The sequence below is a fragment of the Corvus kubaryi genome, unplaced genomic scaffold (genome assembly GCF_017639235.1).
Source record: "Corvus kubaryi isolate FWS band 111438036 unplaced genomic scaffold, C.kubaryi_AGA036_p1.0 split2-37374, whole genome shotgun sequence".
NCBI classification, from domain to species: domain Eukaryota; kingdom Metazoa; phylum Chordata; class Aves; order Passeriformes; family Corvidae; genus Corvus; species Corvus kubaryi.
The window spans coordinates 5,681,087-5,706,765 of NW_024582082.1; the positions used below are offsets into that span (position 1 = coordinate 5,681,087).

At 41.5% G+C, this 25,679-nt stretch overlaps 2 protein-coding genes across 6 annotated transcripts in view; one reads left to right on the top strand and one right to left on the bottom strand.

Annotated features, from left to right (window-relative positions):
• Positions 1-11,542, bottom strand: part of SEC24A (SEC24 homolog A, COPII coat complex component) — a 23,968-nt gene extending 12,426 nt beyond the window's left edge. For both annotated transcript variants that reach the window (XR_006013875.1, XM_042014788.1), the window contains exons 1-7: positions 11,158-11,542; positions 5,874-6,395; positions 4,287-4,445; positions 2,547-2,624; positions 2,063-2,229; positions 1,308-1,480; positions 219-321 (exon numbers count right to left, since the gene is read on the bottom strand). Coding sequence is in view for 1 of the 2 variants with exons in the window: in XM_042014788.1 (XP_041870722.1) it covers positions 219-321; positions 1,308-1,480; positions 2,063-2,229; positions 2,547-2,624; positions 4,287-4,445; positions 5,874-6,395; positions 11,158-11,542 (1,587 nt within the window). In the remaining variant the exon portion in view is untranslated. The remainder of the gene's footprint in view (positions 1-218; positions 322-1,307; positions 1,481-2,062; positions 2,230-2,546; positions 2,625-4,286; positions 4,446-5,873; positions 6,396-11,157) is intronic.
• On the top strand, positions 11,539-25,375 carry SAR1B (secretion associated Ras related GTPase 1B). Of its 4 annotated transcripts, none has more exons than XM_042014789.1 (7): positions 11,539-11,630; positions 16,051-16,121; positions 18,994-19,113; positions 19,897-19,962; positions 20,522-20,625; positions 20,776-20,907; positions 22,420-25,375. In XM_042014789.1, exons 2-7 carry the CDS (start codon positions 16,067-16,069, stop codon positions 22,534-22,536), a joined length of 594 nt encoding a protein of 197 aa, XP_041870723.1. In that variant the 5' UTR covers positions 11,539-11,630; positions 16,051-16,066; the 3' UTR covers positions 22,537-25,375. The 4 variants fall into 4 exon arrangements, with proteins under 4 accessions (XP_041870723.1, XP_041870724.1, XP_041870725.1 ...); XM_042014790.1 differs by having other exon boundaries at positions 11,611-11,698; XM_042014791.1 differs by having other exon boundaries at positions 11,620-11,694.
• Positions 25,376-25,679: the final 304 nt, after the last annotated feature.

Sequence of the window (25,679 nt, forward strand, 5' to 3'; positions counted from 1 at the left end):
TTTATTAAGAAGTGAGACCTGAAGGTTTAAAAATGGTAGGGACAAATAATTCAAAAAAATTGCAGTGATCTGTATGGAAGAAGGAAACATCAGTTACTATGGTAGTTCTTCTGGGCCAAGATACCTGCCCTTGTTTTATAATTCATTGTCCATTGTCTGGACTCTAGTAAAGGCATAGTTGATATTTCAGCATGTAAAGTTTTGAATATTTCTCATACCGATAAGTCTTTGAAAGGATGAAGCAGGAGCCCCAAAGGAAGTTTGGCTTTATTCAATAAGGCCTGAGTTTGAGGAATGTTAGTCAGGGTACAGCGGAACAACCTACATGGAGGACAAAGGGTTATTTTCAGAGGCTTTCAAATAAATTATGATTTCAGTAGTACAGTATATTTTTCTAGAGCTGTTGATGGTGAATTTCCATTTCCAGATAAAAGATCTTCTCCATCTCTGTCAAATAATTTTGTTTCTGTCTGAGCTTGACCCACAGTACATACTTTGAGTTCTTATTTTATACAAATACTCTTTACACAGAACTGAGTGTCATTTTAGTCACTCAAGTCAAAGTTAAGCCTAACAATACTCAAAGTTGCACCAAATCTTTATATACTAAATGCTATTTTGGAATAAATCAGAACTGGCAAAGTTTAAAAAGCGGTTTTAAAAACTTAGTAACTATAAACAACCCCACAATCATTTCCTGAGTCTTGAGCACTCAGCAGCTTCCACAAAGTGCACATGTATGTGGCAGTTTTGCAAATCCTGTCCAGCTTGTTTGCATGAACAACGTCACAAAGGCACTGTTATTTCCTTTATCTACCATAAAAATATTTGCAAAGCAGGAGTCCCTGGCTATACGCACTTTGGTTGGTCTCCTCAGAGAGGATAGTCGATTAACCAACTGCCAGCCTCTTCTTTGAAATTTCATTTGCTCCATTGTTTTAAATGGTTACTTTCAATACAGAGGTCACCCATGTTTCTTCATGCACAATCTTTTTGGTGTACCTCCCCTGGCTGAATTAACTCTCATTTTATATCTTCTCATCCGTACCCACTGCCAGGCATAAAATTTTTGTACTGTACCTATCTATAGCTGCTCTGCAAGCAAACTTTTCCTCATACTTTCTACACAGATGATTTTTCCCTCTTCAAAGTTAAACCCACTTACTGCCTTCATCTTAACACAATGAATCCCATTTTCAATATTTTCTTCTCATAAAATTAAGAAAATATTTTGTGAAATTATGTTTATAAGTAGGAATTTATACTTCTATCTATTTTGATGAGTTATAGCAAATGCATAATCTTACTCAGGGTTGCAGTTGAGCTTCTGGATGTCTTCATGCAAGTTGGGGACAGGAGCCTTCAAGAGGGTTGTGGGAAGAATATTTCTTTCTTGAAGAAGATTCACAGGTCTTAACCCTTCCTGCTGTAGACTCAGGCCACCCATAGATGCAGTTAAGTGATTAGGGCCCAGGGCAGGCTAGAGTCAAATAATATTTCAAAAATTAGCACCAATTATTTGGATGAAACCCACAGTCCATTTAAAAGTCCATTTCAGTTTGTTTTGCTCATGTACTAACTGCCATTGCACGCATATATTGTCACATGAACTTGACTTATGCATGTAACATAATAGAGGGAAAAAAGTAGCATAACATGGCTATAAAGCTCTTGAAATACAGAGGCTCAGCTGATGAAAGTGTTGGTCAGTTCACTTTGAAAGTTCAGGGGAAAAAAACCCAAATACTTCAGCTAATAATAACAATGCCAGGGAAGAGAAACATGCCAAAAGCAGCTGAAAGTTTCAAAAGAAACATCCTGAACAGATACGAGGGTGAAACAATTCACAAAGAGCTGGGACATGGCTTTTCCAAACTGGTACCAAGTCACAGGCAAAAGCATTCATTCTGGGCTATGTCTGTCCTCTTGAACAAATGGTGCCCAAACAGGGAACAAAAGAAGAAGCACCCCAGGGATGCACAACACACACCAACCATCACTTTTCTTTACCCACACCCCCCCACCAGAGGTAGTACTGAGATAAAAACCAGACAATCTTTACCTGGTGGAAATGTTTTGATCCATCTGGGTATTGCAAAGTAGATGCATTCATTCCTGGTGCTCCAGGTGGAGAAGTATGTTGGTAGCCTGGAGGTAAGGCAGGGTAGGAATACCCAACACTTCTATTCATTTTAAGATTCGGGGCTGCAGGAGAATGATGTGGAGTTGCTGGAAGCAGAGTAGACATACTTAATTGCTGAAGAACTGTGTCTTACTTGAGGCATTAGTGCAACAGGAGAGCTGCCTGTTTAGTTTCTAAGAGTAAAAAATACAGCTCCTGTCAACTTTGCAAAGGTTTTCTCACCCGCTTTACATACTACAGGCAAAGACATGCTAATTGTCAGTGCTTCAAATTTTGTATTTAGCTTCAAGACAGGCATTGAACCAAGTACATATGTTTCTACACAAATGATTAAACTTCCATCTTTCCCAGACTCTTAGAAGTTCCATAATAATAACAACCATTTTTACTCCCAAAGCCTTACCCATGAGACCACCACCTTCAATTGCATCGTAGCTGTTTTGCACTACAGACCCATCAGTGGCAGCAGATCTGGCATCACCTTTTAAGAAAAACAACCACAGGAAAAATTTGCACAAGTTATGAATAAGTTTCAATGAGGTAATTGCAAAAAAAAATCCTACTTGCTGGATGAATATTAAGACAAGCATAGTTTGAATCTACTTTGGTTTTGACCCAGGATGAAACTAAATTAAATATACACTTTGGCCTCTTTCTCACACACACATCCCCTGCAGAGGTTACCTCAACAACGGACATTCATAAAACATCACAGTCTTTTTTTTTAAGGAAAACAAAAGTCCCTACACTTCTGGTTGAATAATCTTTTACGATTCCTTTAGATTAGGGATTTGCCACAGCTTCCAAGCCGACATGCAGTAAAGGGTATGGGGACACTCCCTCCTCAGCAGAGGAAGTCTCTTTAGGCTAGCTGCAGTTTTCCAAGTACCCTGAAGAACCTTTTCTACTGATAATTCACAAAAACACCAAATTCCTACGCTTATGCACTTAGTCCACTACTGCTCACCAAACAGCAACAGCTCTGACACAGTTACATACCAGTCAAGATAGAAATTCAATCTAAGACAGGAAAAACCTTGAAACTCAGAGAGTGCTCCCAAAGAACAGTTCTTGGTAAGTCAACTATGTCTAAATATACTAACACAACTATATATTGCGAAGGAGAAGTAGGTACTCTATTTTTATTACAATTTTTTATTAAAATCTTCAAAGATGACCCAGTAAAAGGAACTTACATTACACACTGAATCTTGCTAGCAGCAGCCAACCTGCTTCATAGACTAAACATACTTATCTCTCCAGGACTCTGAAAATGTTTCTCTTCATTAAGAAGAAAATATTTTCTAAGCAAAAGCTGTTTCTAATGCATTTCATACATTCCAAACTAAGCTAAATCTCAATATACTATTACTAGTATATTGAGCTACCACACACAATAAACTGTCCATGTGAACATGCAAGGAACCAACAGCTTTGACAGAACTATGTATGTAAAAATAAAGCTGCCGACTCGCACGTGGCCCCATCTAGCATGGGCACTAAATGCCAAACAACTGGAGTCTGTCTGATACAGAGCCCTGAGGAGCTCTTAAACAATGACATATTTGTGCAGGGCCCACAGGAGACACAAAGTCAGGTATCTCTCTACAACAGCTGACACTTCACAGCCTCTAGTAACTTCCTTCAGAAAACCAACAAATGCAAGATGTACTGCTTCAGTGATTTCACACAGAGAAGAATAAGGTACAGCTACATAAACAGCAAAGAAATGCAAGGTCCACATTTTAGCTCTTGCTGTAGAATGAACAATACAGGGAGTCATACATTGATTTCTGTCCTCACAGCAGTCAGAGATGCAGAGAAATGAGAATTTCACTATCGCTTTATACCACAAAAAAGGAAAACGCAATGCCAACTACAAGAGACGTGGCCATGTAAAACAGCACTTGGAAATTTATTTTTAAGTGTTAATTTCTTAAATTTTATCAATGTCTGTCTGCAAGAAGAATTTTTCCTCTTTCCAGGTCCTTACCTGCTCTTTTCAGATTAAATTATTAGTATTGTATTAGTATCAATTTTACAATTTGAGTCTCTAATAGAACAATGTGTTCGACTTTGAAGGTTGTATATTACAGCAAGTTGCCATGTTTGAATTCAACATAAAGAGCAAATTGTTTCTTACCTTCTTGGTTTGCAGCTGATTTTAGCAGAGACTGTGCACTAGGTGGTCCTGCTATCGCTGCTGATGGCCTAGGTGGACCACCAACTGGTGGAGGTCCTAAAGGTGGCCTTGGAGGGTGGAGCGGAGTTAAAGGCTGAGTCACTGGTGGAGGTGCAGTTCCTATAAAGAGATTAACTTTTAGGAGAAGTTTAACCCAGCTGAAAAAAGTCACAGAAATTTTGTTACAAAAACACACAGATTGAATTCTAAATATTCCTGTTATTCAGACGATGAACAGCATAAGATACATAAATCTAATATGTGGGTAGAGGGTCTCAACTGCAGGTTGTTTCTTTCATGCTTTTCTCATTCTGGATTCCTGTAGCTACTGATTTCTTTCAGCTTTTTGTTGCTATTGCTGGCAAGAATGTCAAGATGTACTGAAAACATCCCAACTTTATAACTAAGTCTGGAGTGATCACCAAATAAGCTAACTTATTTTTAAAAGTGATCATTGTTATACAAAAAAATATCAGGGAAATTGCTCAGGAGGATTGAATGGATATAAAAATTACTTATTCCAAACACTTGCTCTCATTTCATATGCCACCTTCCAAAATTTCTCTGCATTTTCCTCACTAATTTCAAAGTAATAACTGTTTATTCCAATTAAGTGCCAGAAATAGTTTCATAAATTCTGTGAGCTTAAGACATTTTGAATATCGTAACAAAATTAGGCAGGCATATAACAAAAAAACCTAGCATCTAAAAATCTCTAATGAGGCTAAAAGCACTTCACAAGAAATATTATTTGCTTTTACATGGAAAATATTTCTCTACCTAAGTCCTGTTTGCATGCTCAGTCAGAAAAAAGCTGTGTAACAACAGACAGCAGTTTGGCAAAGAGAAACTTGAGTATTAACTGTGTTTCCATAATAATCACAAGTTGCACAATAGAGCTATTTAGTGTTAGAAAAGCTTTTACCTCTGCATATACCAGCAGTCAAGCAGCAGGAACAAAGTCTCCTACTTTTAGAGTACTTTCTGAAGACTGACAATTATCATTAAATGTGAAAATTACAAGTTTGGGGGAAGGAAGCTTTCCATTGAACTGACCTCTATTTCAACAGCACAGAATGCTTCTCAGTTTTCTTTTCAGGCTGTGCTCCAGTTATTTGCATCAACCTGACTAAGGCTGTTCAGAAAACTACCTGAATCAAGTGCTTACAGAAAATCCAACAATATGACCATGCTCACTAAACAGAACTAGTTTTCAAGGGTGAAGTCCTGAACTGAAACATGCTAGTGCTCCAACAGCCACCCCAGGAAATGGTGAAGGTCACAGAAACAGCATCACCCACAGACAGCATCCCAAAACAATGAGACACTATTCAGGAGTTATCTGCTCCAGCCAGCTGAAAAACCCAACCTGTGCACAGAACTTCCATTTCTAACCCAAAGAAAGCATCCATGTATTTCTGATGGGTGTATCTGCTTTGACAATCTTCCACAAGCAAAACGTCACTGCAGAATCAATTCTGTATTCATTATTTTAAAAAAAGTCATTGAAAAATGGACATTGGTAAGATATAAAAAAGTTCTGGTTACCTGGCTTCATGTAGCTGTTCTGCAGTGAAGGACCCCCCGGAGAAGCAGCATATTGATAACTCCCTGGAGGATTTGTACTTCCTGATAACGATGACGGTGGCTGAGCTGACCCTGTCCCAGGCACATGAGCCAAATGGCTTGTTTGAGCCCCAAGTGGCTGACTCACAGGAGTCGGGCTGTACTGCCAGTTTGAAAGCACTGGTGGACTGGCTCCAGGAGGAAAGCTTCCAGCAGATGATACAGCTGCTGAGTTCTGTAATGCAGGCGGCAGCACTTGTGGAACAGGACCTGGTTGTTGTACTGGTGACCCGGAGAAAGCTGCCACTGGTGGTCTATTGAGAGTCTGGCCAGGTCCTTGGTAATTGTTTAACTGAGAAACATTCTGAGAGCCACTATAGCTATACTGTCCAGAAGACTGATGTGGAGTAACCTTTGCTGGCATCTGATGGGAGTATGATCCTGGAACCGCAGGGCTGTATCCCTGGCCATCTGGGGAATGCATCAGCTGATTTTGAATGGGGCCTGGAAGGAAAAAAAACCCACACTCTTTAGGAAGCCAGTGCTGTGTATCACTTCTGAAAATAAAAGATGTTCCTGTGAATGTCTTTCCTTAGGATTTTATTAGAGTCCAAGCCATTTTTAATTCAAACCATTAGGTGTAACAGAAGTACTACAGCAAGGGACATGAATTTGGCAGTATTTTGCTATCAACACTTAGATCTTTGTTTTGTTTTACAGTGACCTTGCAATCACTAAGCATTCCAGTACCATCCATGCTCCTGGATTGAAACTCACACAGGATCCCATTCCAGTCTTCAGAAACCCCCAAAAGCAAGCTGCCCACAGAGGAGCACTGTTCCACACCGCTGGCAGTAGCACACATGAGCAGACCGAAAGCGGAAGATCCATTGCGTAAGAACTCCATTTCACATGACGGCTGACACCACAGCTTACCACAACTCACCGCCAGCCAAGTGCCAGCATAGGTCACTGCACTACTTCTCAAGTGACAGAGTTAATCTATGAAAGTTTCTGCAGTTAATTTAGTAAGAGAATTATTCATACACACACTGCTCATGTGAGTGGCTAACTGGTCACCAACACAGAATGAAGGATAAGGTTATCATAAAATAATTCACCAGTCAGGAAAATAAAACTTGACAGATTAATGATGCTCTTTGTGCATTTGTTGGTTGGTATAAGTGAACTAAGTTTTACTCATTTGAAGAAAAAAAGTTGAAAAAAAGGCTAATAACTCTCCAAACAGTAAACAACATTGGCAAGACCACGATCAGATTCCTGCTTTACAGAGGAACAGGTTGACAGAATCCCATGGGATTTCCAGTGCAGTAAGAGCTCCATCAAGAAAGATACTACCACAGGTTGTTCATACCATTGCCACAAAATGGACCTCCTGAAAAGAGACTATCAATTTTCAAGTGAAACCCTTCTGAGCAGAACACACTAAATACTGCAGGCCACAGCCAGCCATGACTCCTTCACACTACCAAAACACTTTCCAGTGTTGTATCATTCAGTTCAGCCAGTCACATTGTGGCTCTCCTCATCCCCTAAAAACACAGCTTAGATACTGGAGACATTACACACACACAGTTACACATTAAAACAAAGAAGGCTCGTTTCCTATAGAAACATAATGGCTAAATTCTGAAAGGTGAGCAAGTTCACATTTTCAAATTAAAGCAACTCACACATTTCTGACAATAAATTAAGCTAAATGCAGAATACATTGAAATTCTTAATTGGGACAAACACTGCACTGATCATTCAGCTCCTCATTCCCTAGAAAAACTTAGGCTCTGGGTCACACACAGCTGTTAATTCACTGACTATTGCACAGGTCCATATAACTACTACAGTGCCAGTGATCTCATCCTCGCTGCTTCTTATTTGTGCATAAAAGGTACACACCATATTATTCTCCAACCATTAATTTCAAAATGCAATTTATCATTCAGTTAGGAAATCCAGTTATACTCTGCGGTCCTTACAATGCTGCTCATAAATATTTGCAATTAAAAATTCTCTAAAATCAAGGGTGTTTAAATAAAAAGCTCAGAAAGATGAAAATGCTTACAGTTATGAGTAATGTTCAAAAACTACCCTGCAGTGTATCAGATGGGTTTCCAACAATGGATTTACAAACCCCATTGGCAATTGAACTTGCTAACTTTAAAAATTATGAATTCTTATCAAATCTTCTGACTGCATCTGCACAAACACTGATATAACATCATCACTATAAACCGTAAGAAAAATACAGAACAAATACAAATTAATTTCATAACTTGACTTTTCATCTTAGGGCATGACTGACTATCCCAGGCAGAAATCAGAGTACTTGGATTGCTCTCTTATGCACTATTTTCCCTGCTTGAGGATAAATCAGTGGAAGTGAGGTGATATCAAAAACTGACGTACATGATATTTTCTATGGCACCTTATGCAAAAATAAAAATCAAATTCACCACAGAACAATGTTCCAATTTCAATTTTTATTTTTAAAGCCAGAAGCACAATGAAGAGTCTTGATACCCTCATGTAGTAGTTAATGTTTCCAAGACAAGTGTGCATAAAGCTGCCAAAAAAGCTACAGAAATAGCACTAAGGGGCAAAACCCCTTTACAGAGAGTTTCACAGTGCACAAAAAACTTTTCAGGACTTGCTGTTTGGTTGCTGCCAGATACCCATCTTGACCTGACCTCTTTACTGAGACCCATCAAAGAGTATCTACGCTATTCAGCTTTCCCCAAATGCTGCTGGTTTTCTGTGGAGCCAAAAACAAACAAGGAATTCTGTGTGGACTGAAGAGCTACTTCACCTACACAGCAGCAAAACAGCCAACACTTGAAGACCACAGAAATTAATTAGTAATAGAAGAAAGGCCACCTATTTAACAACAAAAGTCTCCTCTACAGCAACACAAGGCCATTTAATATTTCTCAGAGATCAGGAATAGCACCAGAATATATATGAAGGTTGCTTGATGGTTTTATAAAATGGCCAAAGTACTAACATGGAAGGCCAGGATCCAAGTAATATTTTCCACCACACAGAATTTTACTGTCCCCTACTCCAAGCCAGTTACTCAGCACATCACTTTGTCCAGCCTCAGGCTCTCCAAGCTCCAGGGAGATGCAAAGATAAACACTCTGAAAAGTTACATCCCAACAGATGCCATGGGACCAGTCACCACCAGTGTCCACTTAGGCTGACTCTGACCCACTGGACTCCAAATCCAACAGCTCCTAAAGCATCTCATGACCTCAAAGTACTGTGTTAAGGTATCACATGAGAAGAGCAAAACAGTTCTAAAAGAATTGTTTCTCTTTCATGTTTGCACTTCAGATCTATCAACTGGAAAGCAAATTAGACACCTGCATTTAATGAGTACAGAATACTGGTCCTATTAAAAGACAAACAGAAATGAAGGAGAGGAAGGTTGTTGCTAAGCAACACAATGCTCTGTGATAAACAATTTCCCGGGCAGCACACGGTGCTGCTGTGACAATTCACTGCCTTGGTGGACACGCAAGCTCGGGGAGTTACCTGCTAACACTTCAGCAAGCAACAAGTTGCGAGGAAGGGCTGACAGCTATAGAACAATTTATCATCCTGCTGACAGTTTTCTTGCCTCACAGACCACTGTAAGCACCACTACAGCACTAAGTATCCCTAAAACTATTCTATAAAGCTTTGGGATTAGTATAAAGGTCAAGGATCACAGCACCTTCACAACATATATTTTAAGCAATGCTATGAGCAGTCTATGCTTGAACAATTTGATTTATTTCAAAGGCCAGCAAGCCAAACCTTATTTCTAACATACTATAACAATTGTTTAATTTTATTACCTAGTATTTGCATAACTCTACAATTCAGTTCTTTATTTTTCATACACCTGACGGCTGAGTAGCCTGAAATTCCTCTTTCTCAACTGCCTCTCCATAACTTCCATTATGTGCTTAATCTGACACTAGGGAAATCAGCAAAGTAAATAAATAAATAAAGTAATGCCAGTCTGTAAATCAACCCACTCAGTTACTCCATTAGCAAACACTCTCTTTGTACAGTCTCTGCTCAGATCATAAGCTCTCCAGAACAGAGCCTCTCTCCACACGACATTCATACTCTTCCCACTGTCTTGACCATAGAAGCAACTACACAGTTAATTGCAAATTGTCGTTTTGCTGATGACTTTGAAGAAAAGCAATAAACATACTGTGCAGGAGGAGGGGGAAGAAAAATCAAAAGATCTCATTATAACTGAATTGCTTATGATGCAGCACAGCTACTGAAACACATAAGTGTATAATTAAGGAAGCAAGTGCAGAGGATGCAGTCTGTGTATGTGAAATCAGGAGACACTTCCATCAGCACAGATTTGCACTCATGCAACAAAAACAGACACAGAGACAAGGCTGGCCTTGAATTTCTTATTCCTGTCTTAAAACGCTGGCTAGTAAGTTCAGTTTCACCTTCAATATCTCGTCTTAAAGAGATGCATTTTGAGGGGAAGAAAGTAATCAAGACTCTCCCAGTTTGCAGCACAAAGAACCAGATAATGTCGGCTTTACGAGAATGACAAGATAAGAAAGCCCCGCTGCACCGCAGGCTGAGCTCAGCGATAACCACAGTGCCACACGTACAGCTCCGTTCCAAAGGGTGAAACCTCGGCTGTGTCACCGACAGGGGCCCACCCGGGCCAAGGGGCGGTCCGGGGCAGCTCGAGCCGTGCGTGCTACCCCAGCAGCACAGACACGGGCTCTCTGAAAGGCGCCGTCGTTTATACCGACAGAAAAATCTACTCGGGGATGCTTCTGCCACGAAAATAAATCACAACGAAGATTTATTTTGCCTAATGAGCCGCTCTGTGTTTTCCTCAGTGACACTTCGGGCAGGGCCCGGTCCGATAGCACCTCACCCCTACTCCCGGGGTCACACAAGGAGCTCGGCATCGCTGCCGCTCCTTTCCTGCTTTCCTCCCTAATTCAGCTGTGTTTCGCCCCGGGCCGCGGGTGTCCGGGCTGCAGGAGGGCACCACCGAGCTCAGCCGGGTGTAACCCAACGACCCGGGCAGCGAACGGACCGTCCCCGGAACCCACTACCCGCGCTCTGCTCGCGGGCACCGGTCCCCTGCCCTCGCTGCCCCAGGGCGAAGGGGCGCAGAGCGGCCTGGGGCCGGGGGAAGCGCCGCGGGGCGGGAGCCGTCCCTGCCAGGCCCTGTCCCGCGTCGAGCCCCGCGGCCCTGCCCCGCACTCACCGTTGCTGTAGGGCTGCTGGCCGGCGGGGGCCCCGGCGGGCTGGGCCATGACTCTGCCGGGTGCGCTCGGAGCCGCCCGTGTGGCGGCACCGGCCCGGGCGGGGGGGATGGACCCACCGGAACTGCCGGGCGGCGCGCGCAGCCGCACTGCGGACACGTGGCACTTCCGGGAGCGGCTCTGCGGCTTAGGGGCGGGGCCATGGGCGGGGCTGGCCGGGCAAGAGGGGAGGCGGACCCGAGCGGAGCGGAACCGAACCCTGACGAACACGACCGACTCGCACCGAGCGGAGTCGAATCTAGACGAACCCAGCCGAAGACGACCCAGCCGAGACGACGCCCGCGCATCCGAACACAGCCGAGTCCATCCGAACATAGCCGAGTCCATCCGAACACAGCCGAGCCCAGCCGAGTGTGTGCGCCGCGGGCGCCGGTGCCGGAAGGAGCCGCGGGGGGCGGAGCGGGCGCAGCCGCGGGTGAGTGTCGGTGTCGGTGTCTGTGTCTGTGCTGCCTGAGTCCCGGAGCACCTGAGGCTCGGCGGTGGGTGAGTGGGGCGGGCGGTAAGGGGTCTGTCCGTCCCGGCCGATGGGAAAGCCGGGCGAGCCCCGCAGGGCGTCGGGCCGTCCCCGTGTCCTGCTGAGAGCGGCCTCCGTGCCGCGGCTGGGCCTGGCCGGGGGTCCCTGCGCTCCCCGAGAAGCCGCGGCCTGCGCGGGGCCACGGGCAGCGCGCCGCGAGGGGGTTGGGGGCGGGCGCTCCCCTCCCTTCCCTCCTATCCCTTCTATCACCTCCCTCTTTTTCTCCCCCCGGCTCAGCCCTGGGGGCTGCTCGGGCCGCTGGGAGCACCGTCCGGTCCGTGAGGCTGTCACGGTGCTCGCAGGTCCCGAGCAACGCTGCTTCAGTGGGTCTGAGATGGTGAGGTGCGTTAAGTAACCCCATAACCCACAGATGCCCTGCAGCCTCTCTGGGCAGCCATCTGCCACGTTGTATCGACCTGGCAATACTTGCTTGAAGTATTGTTATTTCTTCAGAAGTTACTGCTTTTAAGGGTTTTGTTCATAAGTCAGTGAATGGCTGCAGCAGCCCTGCAGTGAGGATGTGCTCTGACAGCTGGGCTTTGTGAGCCAGGGCTGGCTAAACCTCTGCATCAGGTGCCCTTAGGAACTCGTGTGTTGTGGTGCTGTCTTCACCGGTAAACTCTGCTGTCTCGAAGATGAGTTGCTGTCAAAAATATTTTAAAATACTAAAGAAAGTCTATGCCATTACCTCATTTTTGAATTCTGTGCCTTTCCTTAGCTTTTAAAATACAACTCTGAGTGCAGTTTCAAATCGAAGAATAAACTGTGTTGTAGAATCTTAGTTTGTCCACTGAGTTTCCTCGGGATTTTGACTTTTGTTGCCTGTGGTAATAGTTTATAATGTTGTGGTGATCATGTTTACATTCTAACTGAAAAACTAAAAATACACCCTTAGCAGTGGGCTTTAAGCTGTTGCTGACAGGTTGTGGTTGCCGACTGAACTGTGTCTGAGGTGCAGGTTTGGTGCAGTCAGGCTGGACTGAGATTTCTTCCCTGGCTCTTACTGACAGTCCCCACACAGGTGTAGCACAGTGTGTTCCCAGTTCATGCAAGAGCTGTTCAGCTTGGGTGTCACTGGTTGCTATTTCCTAATTGTTCTGTAAAGGCATTTAAAACTCTCTTTAAAAGCCTGATATTGTCTCCTACCTGAACTTTGTGAAGCTTTGGAAGTGAGTGCTGTCCTAAGGTTTGGAAGTGAAATGATGAATTTTTAGCTAGAAAAAAGCAAGTGGAGTGTAGGAGGAAAAAATTTCCTAGTTTTCAGAAGATAAAAGACATGTGAGTGAGTTTGCTTGCTAGTCCATGCTGTCAGCAGCTTTCCTTTAAGGAGGCTGGCTCGGTGTTACCAGAGCCACTGTGCAGGAATTCCCCACAGTCTCCAGGAAGTGAACCCATGTCCTTTGTCTATGGAGTGGTGGACCTGGCTCCACGGGAGTTACTGGGTGATGCTTTTCTGATAAAATAACATTGACCAGGGTTGATGGGGACATTCTTCAGTGGTAGACATGTGTCACTGAAGTGATACTAGAAAGTTAACTTCAGTAACTTTGTAGTGGAGACGCAGTGAGTTGGCGATGTCTGTAAAAGTAGTTGGTATCAAAGGACTGTCTTGGTCCAGCACAATTTTTCATTCAAAGCTTTCGTCTGCTTCTAGTGGATTATTTTCAAATCAACCCTTGAAATAACATTAAAATAGTATCTTCATCGTGGCTTGTGAACAGTGATTGCTGAGTCTTCATTGTTCTGCTTTTATAGTGCTTTTAACATGAGCCTGAGTGTTTGAGTCCGTGTATATTCAACAGCCTTAGCTCTTCCCTAAATTTGCTCTCAGCATAACAACTCTGGAAACCAGAGCAGAGCCATTCTGACTTTGTAATGCTTTGAATTGACACAGCTCTGAATTATGTAGTTACTTTTCCTGTGTGATAAGGGTAGATGTAATATCTCTGTTCAAATATTACCTGTGTGCCTTTACAATTAGCTGTCCATTTTTTTCCCATTTTGGATGTGTTTTCCTTTAACTGCTGCCAGCTGATATGAAGGTTATTCTGGGAGGATTTGGATAGCTCTGTTTCCAACACCACTTTTCTTATGGTGATGGAAATTGAAGCAGTATTAATGCCACTTCAGCTATGTTTGTAGAGTAATCCTGTTCTCAAGTTAATCATTTGATTCTCACCCCTTGAAGTTTTTTCTGTGATGCATGAAGATTGTTTTGGTTGATGTTTTTTGTAAATCTAAGTGTAATAGATGGAACAGGCTAATACAGCTGAACACTGAAGTTATTCTCACCTCAGTAATCTGAGCACTTCTCTTACATCATGCTGTTTGCCCTGATTTGCAGGTTATTTGAGTCGATCATTTTCCTAAGCCCCACAGAGGTTTTTCTCGATTGGTATTTTGCTCAAGCAATAAATAAATCTGCTGACGTGTGTGTTCTGCCATGTTTGCTTATTCTTGACCTTTGCTTTTTAGCCGTGCAAAGGACAGTTTCAGTCATGACATTGTGTAACTGGGTGTTTATGCATTGACAAGCATATTTGATTTGTATTCTTAAAATTTGTGCCTGTTGCAGCTGCTGTGTTGTTCAGAGTAATGTAGATGTGGTTAAAGGTTTCAGGGTTAGTTGTGGCGAAACCAAGACACCTGGTGCTTCGTCATCTGAACAGATTTTGTTCCAGTACAAGCAAATGTCATTTAAATATTCGCTCCTCCTCTTTCCACGTTACCTCTGTATGATGTACCTGTTGTTGCATAGCAAAGAAACTCTTTGTCATGAGTGCAGTTGCTACGACAGATGCCTGGATTTTAGGCTGGTTCAGACCTGTGTTTTGACTCCTGTGTGCTGTGCTCCAGGCTCAGAGCTGCCCTGAAGTGCTCTTGTGATGCCCCAAGGCAGCCCTGCAGCTTCTAAACAAATGTGGTGAGAACCTGTAGCAGTGTGGATGCCTCTGCCAGCTGTGCTTAGCAGTGCAGTCCAGTTTTTCCAGGGCAGTCAGACTCCAGTGTCTGCAGAGCTTATGCATTCCAGTAGGAATTAGCTGGCTAAAGGCTTCTAAGGATGTTGCCCTTTAGTCTTTCAAGAGAACTGAAATACTCACAGTTCACTATGTCAAACTGGAGCTTTCATTGTGATTTAGAGCACAAGTTTGATGAGGAGCAGCTGAGGGAGCTGGGGAGGCTCAGCCTTGACAAAGGAGGCTCATGGGGAAACCTCATCCCTCTCTACAGCTCCCTCACAGGTTGTAGCCAGGTCAGGGTTGGTGTTTTCTCTCAGGTGACAAGACAAGAGGAAACAGCTTCAAGTTGTGGCAGGGAAGATTCAGATTAGCTATTAGGAGAAATTTCTTCACTGAAAGGGTGGCCAAGCCCTGGCACAGGCTGCCCAGGGCAGTGATGGAATCACCATCCCTGGAAGCGCTCAAAAGTCCTGTGGTTGTGGCCCTTGGGGACTTGGTTTAAGTGTTGAACTTGGTGATGCTGGGCTAACAGTTGGACTCAATGATCTTAAAGGTCTTTTTTAACCTCAATGATTCTATGACTATCCTCACTTTAGATAATGAGGAAATTAAGATGAAAGCTAGGAAATTAATTGCTCATGGCTACACAATGAGCCTAGTACTGGCTCTCAGCTCAGCCTGCTGTTCTTGAATCTAAGCTGAAGGAATTCAGTGGGAAATATGGGGGTCTGGTGGGTTTTTTTTAAACAAAAATTTTGCATTTAAGGTTTGAATTGTGGCAGCCTGTGCAGGACAATACAGGAGGTCCCTGTCTTTGAAGGGTAATTCCAGTGCTTTGTGCTAGATAGTTGTTTTCCATAACAAGCCAAACAGACAGGTTCTGTGTGGACAACAGGGATTTATTTGGTATCAAACTTCTGTAGATTCAACTCTGCAAAACTTTTTCACCTCTTACTGCCTCTGCTTTGAACCCCAGCAGCTCCCAGGGGTGGCTGGAACACTGACTCTGCACTGATATCCCTCTAGTGCCCTCTTTGAAGTGCCACTTTTTCCCAGTTGAAAAGTGAAGATCCTGTTTAAAATCTTCAGTGGATCATCACACACTTTCAACAAATTGTACTTTGAATAAAATTATTTTTATTTCTTGCAAAGACTTCAGTCCATGTAGTGTTTTCCCAAGGGAGGGGAAAATCTTTGCTGTTGTCACTTAATTGGTCTATGATACAGTTTATTGAAACTAAATTGGTTTTTTATTTTTAACCCAGGATTTTGAATTACTTTTGTTACCTATAAATACTTTACAATGCTTAATGTACTGTTCTGACAGAACTTAAATGCATTATGTTTTCTCTTTATTTCAGACTATAAGATTCAGATATGTTCCTATTTGATTGGATTTACAGTGGTTTCAGTAGCGTATTGCAGTTTTTAGGTAAGTCGTTATTGTTTGAGGCTTTTCCTTTCTGCTATTCTTGTGTAAAATATCTGTTCATCTCTCTTATCTTCAAATAAGGCTGCTGGGTAAATAATAATATTTGGTTTGGTGTATATTCAGTTACATTCAAACAAAAGTTTCACTTCCACTCCATCTTACATTAATCCTTAACTTCTTGAAAAAAAATTACATTTTCTTTCATGATCATAATTGGTTGGACTTTACTAATCATACTGCATTTAAGCTGGTGCCATTCAATTGGCTTTTATGGATCTTCTCCTGATTTTTCTCTGCTGTAAAGAACTGAACTCAGTTATTTTAATTCAGTTCTTTCGCACATGAGGATATAATTTCAGAATCCAAATAGGAGGGGCTGTCTACAAAAAATTAGTGCCAGATATTGAAGCCCTTTCTCGTGTTCAGCAGTGCATTGTTCTGTGACTTTCTGTTCTGTGACTTTCTATTCTGTGACTTTCTGTTCTGTGTCACAGAAATTAGTGTGAAACTTCACTGGCGTCTGCTCAAGAGCCTCAGAAAGTTATTCCCCGGACAAAAAAGTCTGCAATCCATATCAGTTCAAGGTGAAAAAAAACCCACAACCAGGAGGAAAATTAATGTTAGGATACTAAAAAAAGGATCAGAATTTGCAGATCACATAGGTAAAAAGCACAATTTTCAAGTTCAAAGGATTTTATTGAAGTGGTCAAAAAGCATTTGAGGCTAAGAAGTCATAGCAAGCTGTGCCACCTACCTTTAATCAGTTGAAAGTTTAAAGTTTTGCACTGAATGTCAGACCCTTGGCCTGCTATCAAAATGTTAGCCAGTGAAATTTTAACTAAATTGACTAATCTTTCTTATCTCCTCTTCCTTAGCTGCACAGTGATTACTGCACACTGGCCTGCTCTTCCATTTCTGTGCAAGCAAAGGCTAATTCTGCTGAAAGACAGAGGAGCTTGAAGTAGCTCCCTTTTATGTCCCTCTTTTTCTAAGAGAAGCACTTTCTCTTTGCATTCTCAGTTATACTTACAGTTGAAGAAGGCAGATCATAGCATTTGGGAGGCGCCCCACAGTTCCCTGTGCTGTCCTGTCAATAGGCTGATGGGTTCACTTTAGGACGAGCATCTTGGCACAAGTATACTTTTGGAATGCACAAAAACATTTTTTAATTTATATGTATATATAAAATCTCTGGTCTTGGTGTAGTGTAGCCAATAGCTGAAGTATGGCTGCTTGTTAGTCTTGTGTTTCTCTGAAAGACAGTTGGGAGCTTGAAATGTTTTGGAGAAGCCAGCAACATCTGTCTGGGAAGCAAAGACTCCTGGATGTGCAGGCTGAGAGTGGCAAAAATGTTATTGTTTTCCTATAGGTTAATAGAGTTTTGTTTAACTCATAAGGTGAATGTGAACTGGAGTTAGTCCTGTGATGTAAGTTACTATAGGAAAATGTTTGTCCGCTTCTTCTTTCTCTGTAAACATTAACACTTTCTCCTCCACTCTGTAGTTTAATAGTTAATATATGTATATGGGCATGTGGGAAGGTGAGTTTGGGAAGTAAGAGTTGTTGTATTTGAAAGAACTGTGAAGACACTCTACAGGACCTGGAGTAATAAAGATCATTAATGAAACAAGATGAGGAATAGGAGAGAATATTCATTCCTGCAAGTTACAAAACATGTCCAGCTGGAATGTGATCCCTTAGATTGGCTTAAAGGCGGAGGGAGAGGTGAGCAAACAGCAGTGGTGTAAAGGTCTGCTGGGCAGAGGTACTTCTGGCCCTGGAATGCTGTGGCATCAGCGGGGCTGGCTGAACATCCCAACACACATGAGGATAGCACATTAGAGAAGATAGGTTTTTTCAGTACAGAACAGGATTGATTTCTTGTTTTTAAATTTAATTTATCTTAATCTTTTACTTTGAATATCAAGGAGTTTGAAGCAATGAAAACTAATTCTGGCAGAGGATACAGTGTTGACAAGTTGTAAGAGAATTGCCCTTTGATAATCTCCAACTTAAGAAAATACGGTGTTTGTGTTTTAAACTTCTTTCCTCTCCTTCACAGCAACTGTTGCATTTCTGGGGTTACAAGTGGAGGGGGAGAAGAAGGGCAGAAGGTATTTTTATAAAGATGACAATCAATGAAAATAAAATTTCTTATTCCTGTTAGGAGAGCATTGTCGCATGGGAACCAGTGTGTCAGAAGTGCCCTGACAATGCCATTCAGGATGTAGCCAACAGTTTTCCTGGGGATATGGGTGGAAGTTACTTTTTGTCCAGATGATATATTAACCAGTATTAAAGAATTCATACACAAATTATTATTACTGATGTTGAATCCAATTTCTCCATATTATTCTCATTGAGGTCTGAATTTTCTTTTTGCCTCAGACAAGTGTTTTGCTGTAATTGGAGGTAGCTGAACAGAGTTCAGGTTCGGGATGGTCCATGGTCCAGAGCCTCCTGTTAGTGCTGGGTCCGCACCCACCTCTCCACCACCTGTGAGCAGAACTGTCCTTTTGCTGGGGCAGAGTAAACTACACTGTTAGCATTTAGTCCTGTTCTGCCATACTTTTTCTAAGATAATCCAAACGCATTTCCATGATTGACACATTCACACCAGCTGTGTGCCTCTGCTGCTCCTGCCAAGCATCCTGTAAGCTGCATGTTACCTGGTGCAGCAGGCTTGTGGTAAGTGGGAATGTAGTTTGTACAAGTAGGAGGACATTGATAAAGGGCACTGATAAAGGTGTGGTGGAGTTTGCCTGGTCTGTATTTTGTACCGTGACTGTAACACTTTGTTCTGGGGAGCAAAATCATCTCTAGTACTCCTGCTGGTTGAACTGATTATTCACTAGGTCCTTCTTTGTTTTAGGACTGTACAAGAAATCAGGCAAACTAGTGTTTCTTGGACTGGACAATGCTGGAAAAACTACACTACTGCACATGCTCAAAGATGACAGACTGGGACAACACGTCCCCACATTACACCCCAGTAAGTTAATAGTGCTGTTCCTTAGCTAGAAAGCATTTGAAGGATTGTAAGAAAAGCAGGATCTGATTATACATCATAAGACCACCAATCTAACTGGGGAGAAACAAAGGGATTTTTGGGATTGCAATCCATGGACAGTTCAAGTAATCTTAAAAAAAAATGTGTGTAGGATAGTTCAATGTGTTATATTTAAAATTAAGAGGTGAATAACAAGCAGAACAATGAAGCGGAGAGTTTATACTATAGAAGCTGTGAGAAATAGAGGCTTGCAATTTTTGGGAACAGCTTCTCTGTATAATTGGAAAATTAATGTTTATGTCTCAGAGGTTGCTGTGCAATTGTTATCCTGGTAACCTTGCAGGACAAAAAGTTCAACACAGGTTGAAAATGTGGATTGGGGAAGTCCAGTAAGGAGGTGAGAAATTGGGAAAGGATGTGAAGAGGAGAAACCTTGAACAGCATTGAAAACAAAATGCCAAATGCAAATCTTTTTGGCAAACCAGATGCCAGAGCCAACTGTTGTTTTTGTAATATGTAGGGATAAATAATGTAGGAATACTCTGCTGTATTGTAGATATTTCACACATGCTTTAATGGCTAATAACATTTTGGTGATACGTGAATGTGCCATTGATTCTGAGAGAATGTATTACTCTCATTTTCTTCTTGAATAACAAAATACTGTAAAGAACCAAAAGAAAGTAAAATCTATGTGCTAGAAGGCCAGACTTCTCCAAAGCACTGCGTAATCTTCACCTGGAACATAATTCTGTGTATTTCCAGCTTCAGAAGAGCTGACAATTGCTGGGATGACTTTCACTACCTTCGACCTGGGTGGACATGCTCAAGGTAAGAGTGTGTGTTGACTCACTTAAGCTCACTGAACTGGGCTGGAGTTTGTGTCCAATCAGAAATACGGCCCTGCTGCAGAGAGTGACTTCCCACACTCTTCTGTGGCAGCATAAAAGACATTGGCTGTTCTTTTGCCCGTCTCCACCATTTATCACAAATCCCAAATATGATTTGGCAAGAGCTGCAGTAGAGCAGAAACTTTTGACTAATAATATGAAGAGGAGTTCTGTATTTTGAATTCCTTGTATTTACCTTTAAGCTTTGTGCTTCAAACTTACCTTTGTTGACATAATTCTTGGGGAAACAAAAACCATTTCCATACATCAGCATTCATGTAGGATAGAACAGTGATAACATTAGAGAGAATGATGATTTTGGTCTGTTATTTCAAGCTTTGTAAAACATGACATTGCATCCCAAAGACTGGCAACGTAGGCTAAGAATGAAAATCAAATTAACAAACCCACCCACATCTGTTGCTTCTTAGTTACCAGTGTGCATTGCTCTGTATTTGGGCATCATTTCCTTTTATTTTTAATTCTTATTTTCCCTGTAGCTCGCAGAGTGTGGAAAAACTACCTGCCTGCAATTAATGGCGTTGTGTTCTTGGTGGACTGTGCAGATCATGAAAGATTGCTTGAATCAAAAGAAGAACTTGATGTAAGTTTAAATAAGCTTTTGAAAGTTTGAACTTCTAAGAACTAAGCTCAAATACCCAACAGACCTCTGCTGTCACCTGCAAATGAGTAGTAGTGATTTGACCTTCTGTATTCTAAATTAATCAGTCCTCCTTTCTCCATTCTTTTGCAGTCACTAATGACAGATGAAACTATTGCTAATGTGCCTATCCTAATTCTTGGGAACAAGATTGACAGACCTGAAGCCATCAGTGAAGAGAGGTTACGAGAGACGTTTGGTCTATATGGCCAGACAACGGGAAAGGTATTGCTCCTTTTCTTCTTCTTTTTCTTTTTTTTTCTGGTGGGTTTTTTCTTTGGTGAGGTTTTTTGCTTAGGGAGTTTGGTTGCCTTATTTGTGTGTTGACTCTGGTTTGCTCCAGCTATAAAAAATAAATGTTTTTCTAATTTATAAAGTACTTAGTATATAGTAACAGTATATAGAATGAATCCTGGGGTCTCTTTTTGTGTGTTAGATGTATCCCTACTACAACTTCTTACATCATATTTAATGCCACATTTTTTCAGAGAAAATGTATTTCTATCTAGAATAATTTTTAGTGCTTCAACATTCTTATGCACTATTTTTAAACAGTTTTCAGAGGCGATAGTTACAGAGTGAATTATAAGAGAAAACTGAATAGAGTATTTCAGTAAGTGACTTTTCTCATTTCAAGTACAAGCTTTAATAATTTTCCACTTAATATATCTAAAGCTTAAGATAGATTTACACCATTGTAGAAGTCTAAGTTTGTAGGTTGTGAGAAAGAAAAAGCTCCTACTGGCATCAGTAGCAACAAGGCAGAATTTTAGTACGGATCTTTGTGATACTTCAACTCTTCTTAAAGTAGAGTTAATACAGTGCTCTTCTTGTGAGCATCAGAAAGAGGGTGCTCCGATGTCCTTGGCCCTTGGAAAGACACCTCCCTGCAGCTGACAGAGTTGTTCCACTGTGGCTTCCATCCCAGCTCCCATTAGCTGACCAGCTCTGCTGAGGGCACCTGCCTTGCAATTCTTCTTTGCTTATTCACTCTTAGGTGCCTTCTTTAAAGTTCAGTGTCAGTCAAAGTTTAGGTCAGGCAGGAACAAATCTTTAGTTCCTTGTTTGATGCATTTTACCCTCTTGTTTTCTGGTTTTTACACCGCATGTATTTGATGAAGTATGAACACCACTGTGAATCTCCGTTTGAACAGCAGCTTTATTGCACTGTGCTGATCTTGGCAAGCAAGCACCTTGCGCTCTTGCTTCGGTCAGTCCTAAAATTTGTAGCAAATGCTTTTTTTATCTGGTTGGAAAACTGTTGCAAACAGAGCAGGGAACTGTGACTGAACACCAAATATAAGCTCTGAAATTCTCTTTGCATGTTTGCTGTTCCATTCTGGTTTCACATACTTCCCCCTCTCCAGTGTGGATGCATGTGAAAACGCACATAGTGTATTTCTTGTATACAAGTTACTGAGATTAAGGTCACATGTTCTGGTCTCTCTGTGGAGGTGTCAGGCCCAGAGAAGCTGGGGATGCCCCATTCCTGGAAGTGTTTGCTTGGAGCAACCTGGTCTAGTGGAAGGTGTCCCTGCCCATGGCAGGGGTTTGGAATGAGATTAGCTTTAAGGTCCCTTCCAGCCCAAACCATTCTGTGATTTTAGATTAATTTATTTTCTAAAATTACAATATCAAACACAAGTTAAATAAGGGCATTCCATATACGCAGATGTCCATATAGAATAGATGTTGTTTATAAGGGAACTGTAAGGGAATGTTTGTGTCTCTCTGCAGGGCAGCACACCACTGAAGGACCTGAATGCCAGGCCCCTGGAGGTGTTCATGTGCAGTGTGCTAAAGAGACAAGGCTACGGGGAGGGGTTCCGCTGGATGGCCCAGTACATCAACTGATCCCTGCCAAAATCACGGCACATCCTGGCCCGGGTCTCAATGTTGTCTGCTCCTTATTTGATCACTCAGTGTACGTAACTTGAATTCATTTGACTGTTCAATTTTAAAAATACACATTTTTAGCTAATTATATCATTGATGCTAAATTGTAAGTGTGAGGATTGCAAAATTATTTCAAGCAAGTTTGTAAGTTTAAATACCACAACCTGTGAGCTTTCTAATCCCATGCAACATCCTTTTGCAGCTTTTAATTTAATGAGTCTCCAGCACCATTTTTGGTCAGAGCAACTTTCCAGTACAGTATGTTTGAATGCACTTTTTAACAGCTGAAAACGATGAACATGTGAAAAATATTTAATGCTTATGTTAAATTTTTTATGTACTTTTTTGAAACTGGTTTTATAACTTTAGAGTATATAACCATCTTTCAAGGAATAATAAATAATTAGCTGATGGATAATTGCATGATGCCTTACAGTTTTCAATAATACACTTTCTTATGCAACGTCATGCAATAAATTTAAATCCAATTTTTTGGCAACTTTAATGGGAAATGCTTCGTTTTAATGTGTCTTAACTAGTGAGGCTGATCTGAATATGTGGGATATTTTCCTGAAACACAAGCAGGCCACAAAGTAGTTTCATTGTAGGTTAGAGTAAGGTGGGTTTTTTCAGACTACTAAATTGTATTTATTTTAGGATTTTGCATAGTAAAGGAAAAATCTAATGTGATCCCCTTGTAGTTACCACAAATACAAGTAGTGTAAATTAGCTGTGCCAAAGTAAATCTTGAGCTAATGACAAAAGTGGTCTTAATCTACTGGTCTCTTGAATTAAACCCCTGATGTGACACAAGAATTACAGTTTCTTTCTGAAGAAATTAAGAATACCGCTTCATTAAACATCCTGTTTCCAATTTCTTTAGTTTTTGGGTCTGCCAGAAGACGTGCCACTGAAATTTCCAGGAAGAAAATGGGTTGCCATTGCTGCTTTTGAAAATTTACCAGCTCGCACCCTTCGGCCAGTTTTATTTTTGGTATTTTGAGCTGGGACAAGATGGATTCTTTTATGTGGTTTTGCCTTGAAACCTGGCTAGTGTGGCAGCTGCTGGCTGCCCAGGGGACTTATTTCTGGGGTAAAATTCGGTCCCTCTTTCCAGTTTCTGACTGCTTTTCCCTGCTTTTGAGTGTTAGTTCCCCAAGGAGAAAGCAGATAATCTTTGAAGAAAGATTTTTTTTTTGTTTGTTTTTTTAGTTTTTTTTTTAGTTTCTTTTTCCCCAGCAGATTTTATTGATGCTGGCTGGGAGCTGTGGTTGGTGTTTCCATGTGCTGGGCATGTTTTACTCCTAATTTGCCAAATGAAGGTGGGGTTTCAGCTTTGGAGTCACCATTTCACTATGATGGGTTTGAGTTTCACTGTGTAGTTTGTTTTCTCCTTGTACAACTACAAACTGCAGCAAGTTGTACTGAATCCCTTCTACATCCTGTTGTACATCTTCTCCAAAATACTTTAGGCCTTATGTTTCCAATATCCATGGCAGCAAATGGATTTCTGACTGGTTTGATTTCACAAATAACTTTCTCTTGACCTCTGGGGTTGATTTAAAGGCTGTAGGCACAAAGCAAATAAATGAGACCTATTCCTTGCCTGAACCTGAACTGGTATGATTGAATATTGATGATCAGTTCCCCACAGTCCTAGATTGTGCATCTGAATAATTCAGAACCTAATATAAATTGTAAATGAAGTTTATTACTGTAGAATCACATGCAAAACATTAAGCCCAGTTCGTGTGTGGTGAAGTTCAGTATGATGGTATTGGATGGCTTTTCTGCATTTAAACTCGTGCTCAGCTGTAGAGTGGTGTCTCTGCTGCATAAATCCAAACTGGAGGCAAGAAGTGGCCTCTCACCAGCGTGTGGACAGTGTGTATCTTTACTACCTACAGCCATTATGTAGGGGATATGCCTCTTGTTTTTTTCCTCTAGCTTTTCCTGATGATGTTTATAATGCAGAGAACCACGGCTAAATCACTAGATGGTGTAAATATTAAAAGTACTACTTGCAGAGTCACATTGTGGTGTTGATGTGAGAGATTTGGCACTGTATTGCCTGTGCTTATGGAAATGAAGCTGGAGGTGGAGATGTTCTGCTGCACTTCCACAGGCTGAGCCATTGCATGGGCATGGAGGGGTCCTCTTCACCTGCTCTTCCAACCAACCGTGAACAACAGCAGTAAAGAAGGGGGTAATCCTATTAAAAATTAAAAAGGAAGGGAGGTGATGGTGCTTAAAAGTGTGTGTTAAGAATAATTCTCAGTGTTATGGAACCACTCCTGATTTCCTGGTTCCTGCTGTGGGATGGTGGCTGCAATGTGATTGTAATAAGGGCATGAAGAAACTGGACCTTGTGTTATCCACCTGGGTATGTTGGAATAGCTGATCAGTGCTCAGTGAAATACAAGAATAATCTTGCTCTGTTTCATTTCATTCAGCAGAGGAAGGACCTTTCTTCTGTAGTTTACATTCTGTTGTGCACGAGTGTGAATGAGTGTTGTGTGTCTTTGTGTGAAGACTTCATTAATAGACAAATATACTGACGAGGATTTTCCTCGTGGTTCTCATCCCCACCCCCTCCGTACCTCCCTGGCCATTTATTTCTATTTTATTCCTATGACTATGTCCAGTCTTGCTTTTAAAAAAGCAGTGTTCACATTTGGGTCTGACTTACATGAATTTTTTTTTTTTTTTTTGCACTCTTGACTATGCAGATTTCAATTGAACATCACTTTAAAGAATGTGAAAAAGAAAACTCATTAATAAAGATGTTGTTTATGAATTGTGTCATTTTGCTTTTACATTGCAACAGTTCCTTAAGAGAAATGAATGCAGATTTCTAAGATCCTAATAACTACTACTGACAGTGGCCTGCATTTCACGGCAGTGACCCCAGTTGCTAGCATCTCTGGGTTGAATAAGATTTATTTTGCTTGGATGTAATTAAAATTGGGGTCTAGTATGTATTGTATAACTGAGAGGTGATTGCTGTATTTCAGTCTTGGTTTAATAAATTTTTCAGCAACAATTACTAGCATTGGAGATGGGAAAGCTCTCCAAGCTTTCTCATTTATGCTCTTGCCAGA

Bases quoted from the DNA above. Each gene is read 5' to 3' on its own strand.
- SAR1B (XM_042014789.1), top strand. From the start codon at position 16,067: ATGTTCCTATTTGATTGGATTTACAGTGGTTTCAGTAGCGTATTGCAG. The intron at 19,963-20,521 runs GTAAGAGTGTGT...TTTTCCCTGTAG, and splicing joins CCTGGGTGGACATGCTCAAG to CTCGCAGAGTGTGGAAAAAC. The intron at 20,908-22,419 runs GTATTGCTCCTT...GTCTCTCTGCAG, and splicing joins ATGGCCAGACAACGGGAAAG to GGCAGCACACCACTGAAGGA.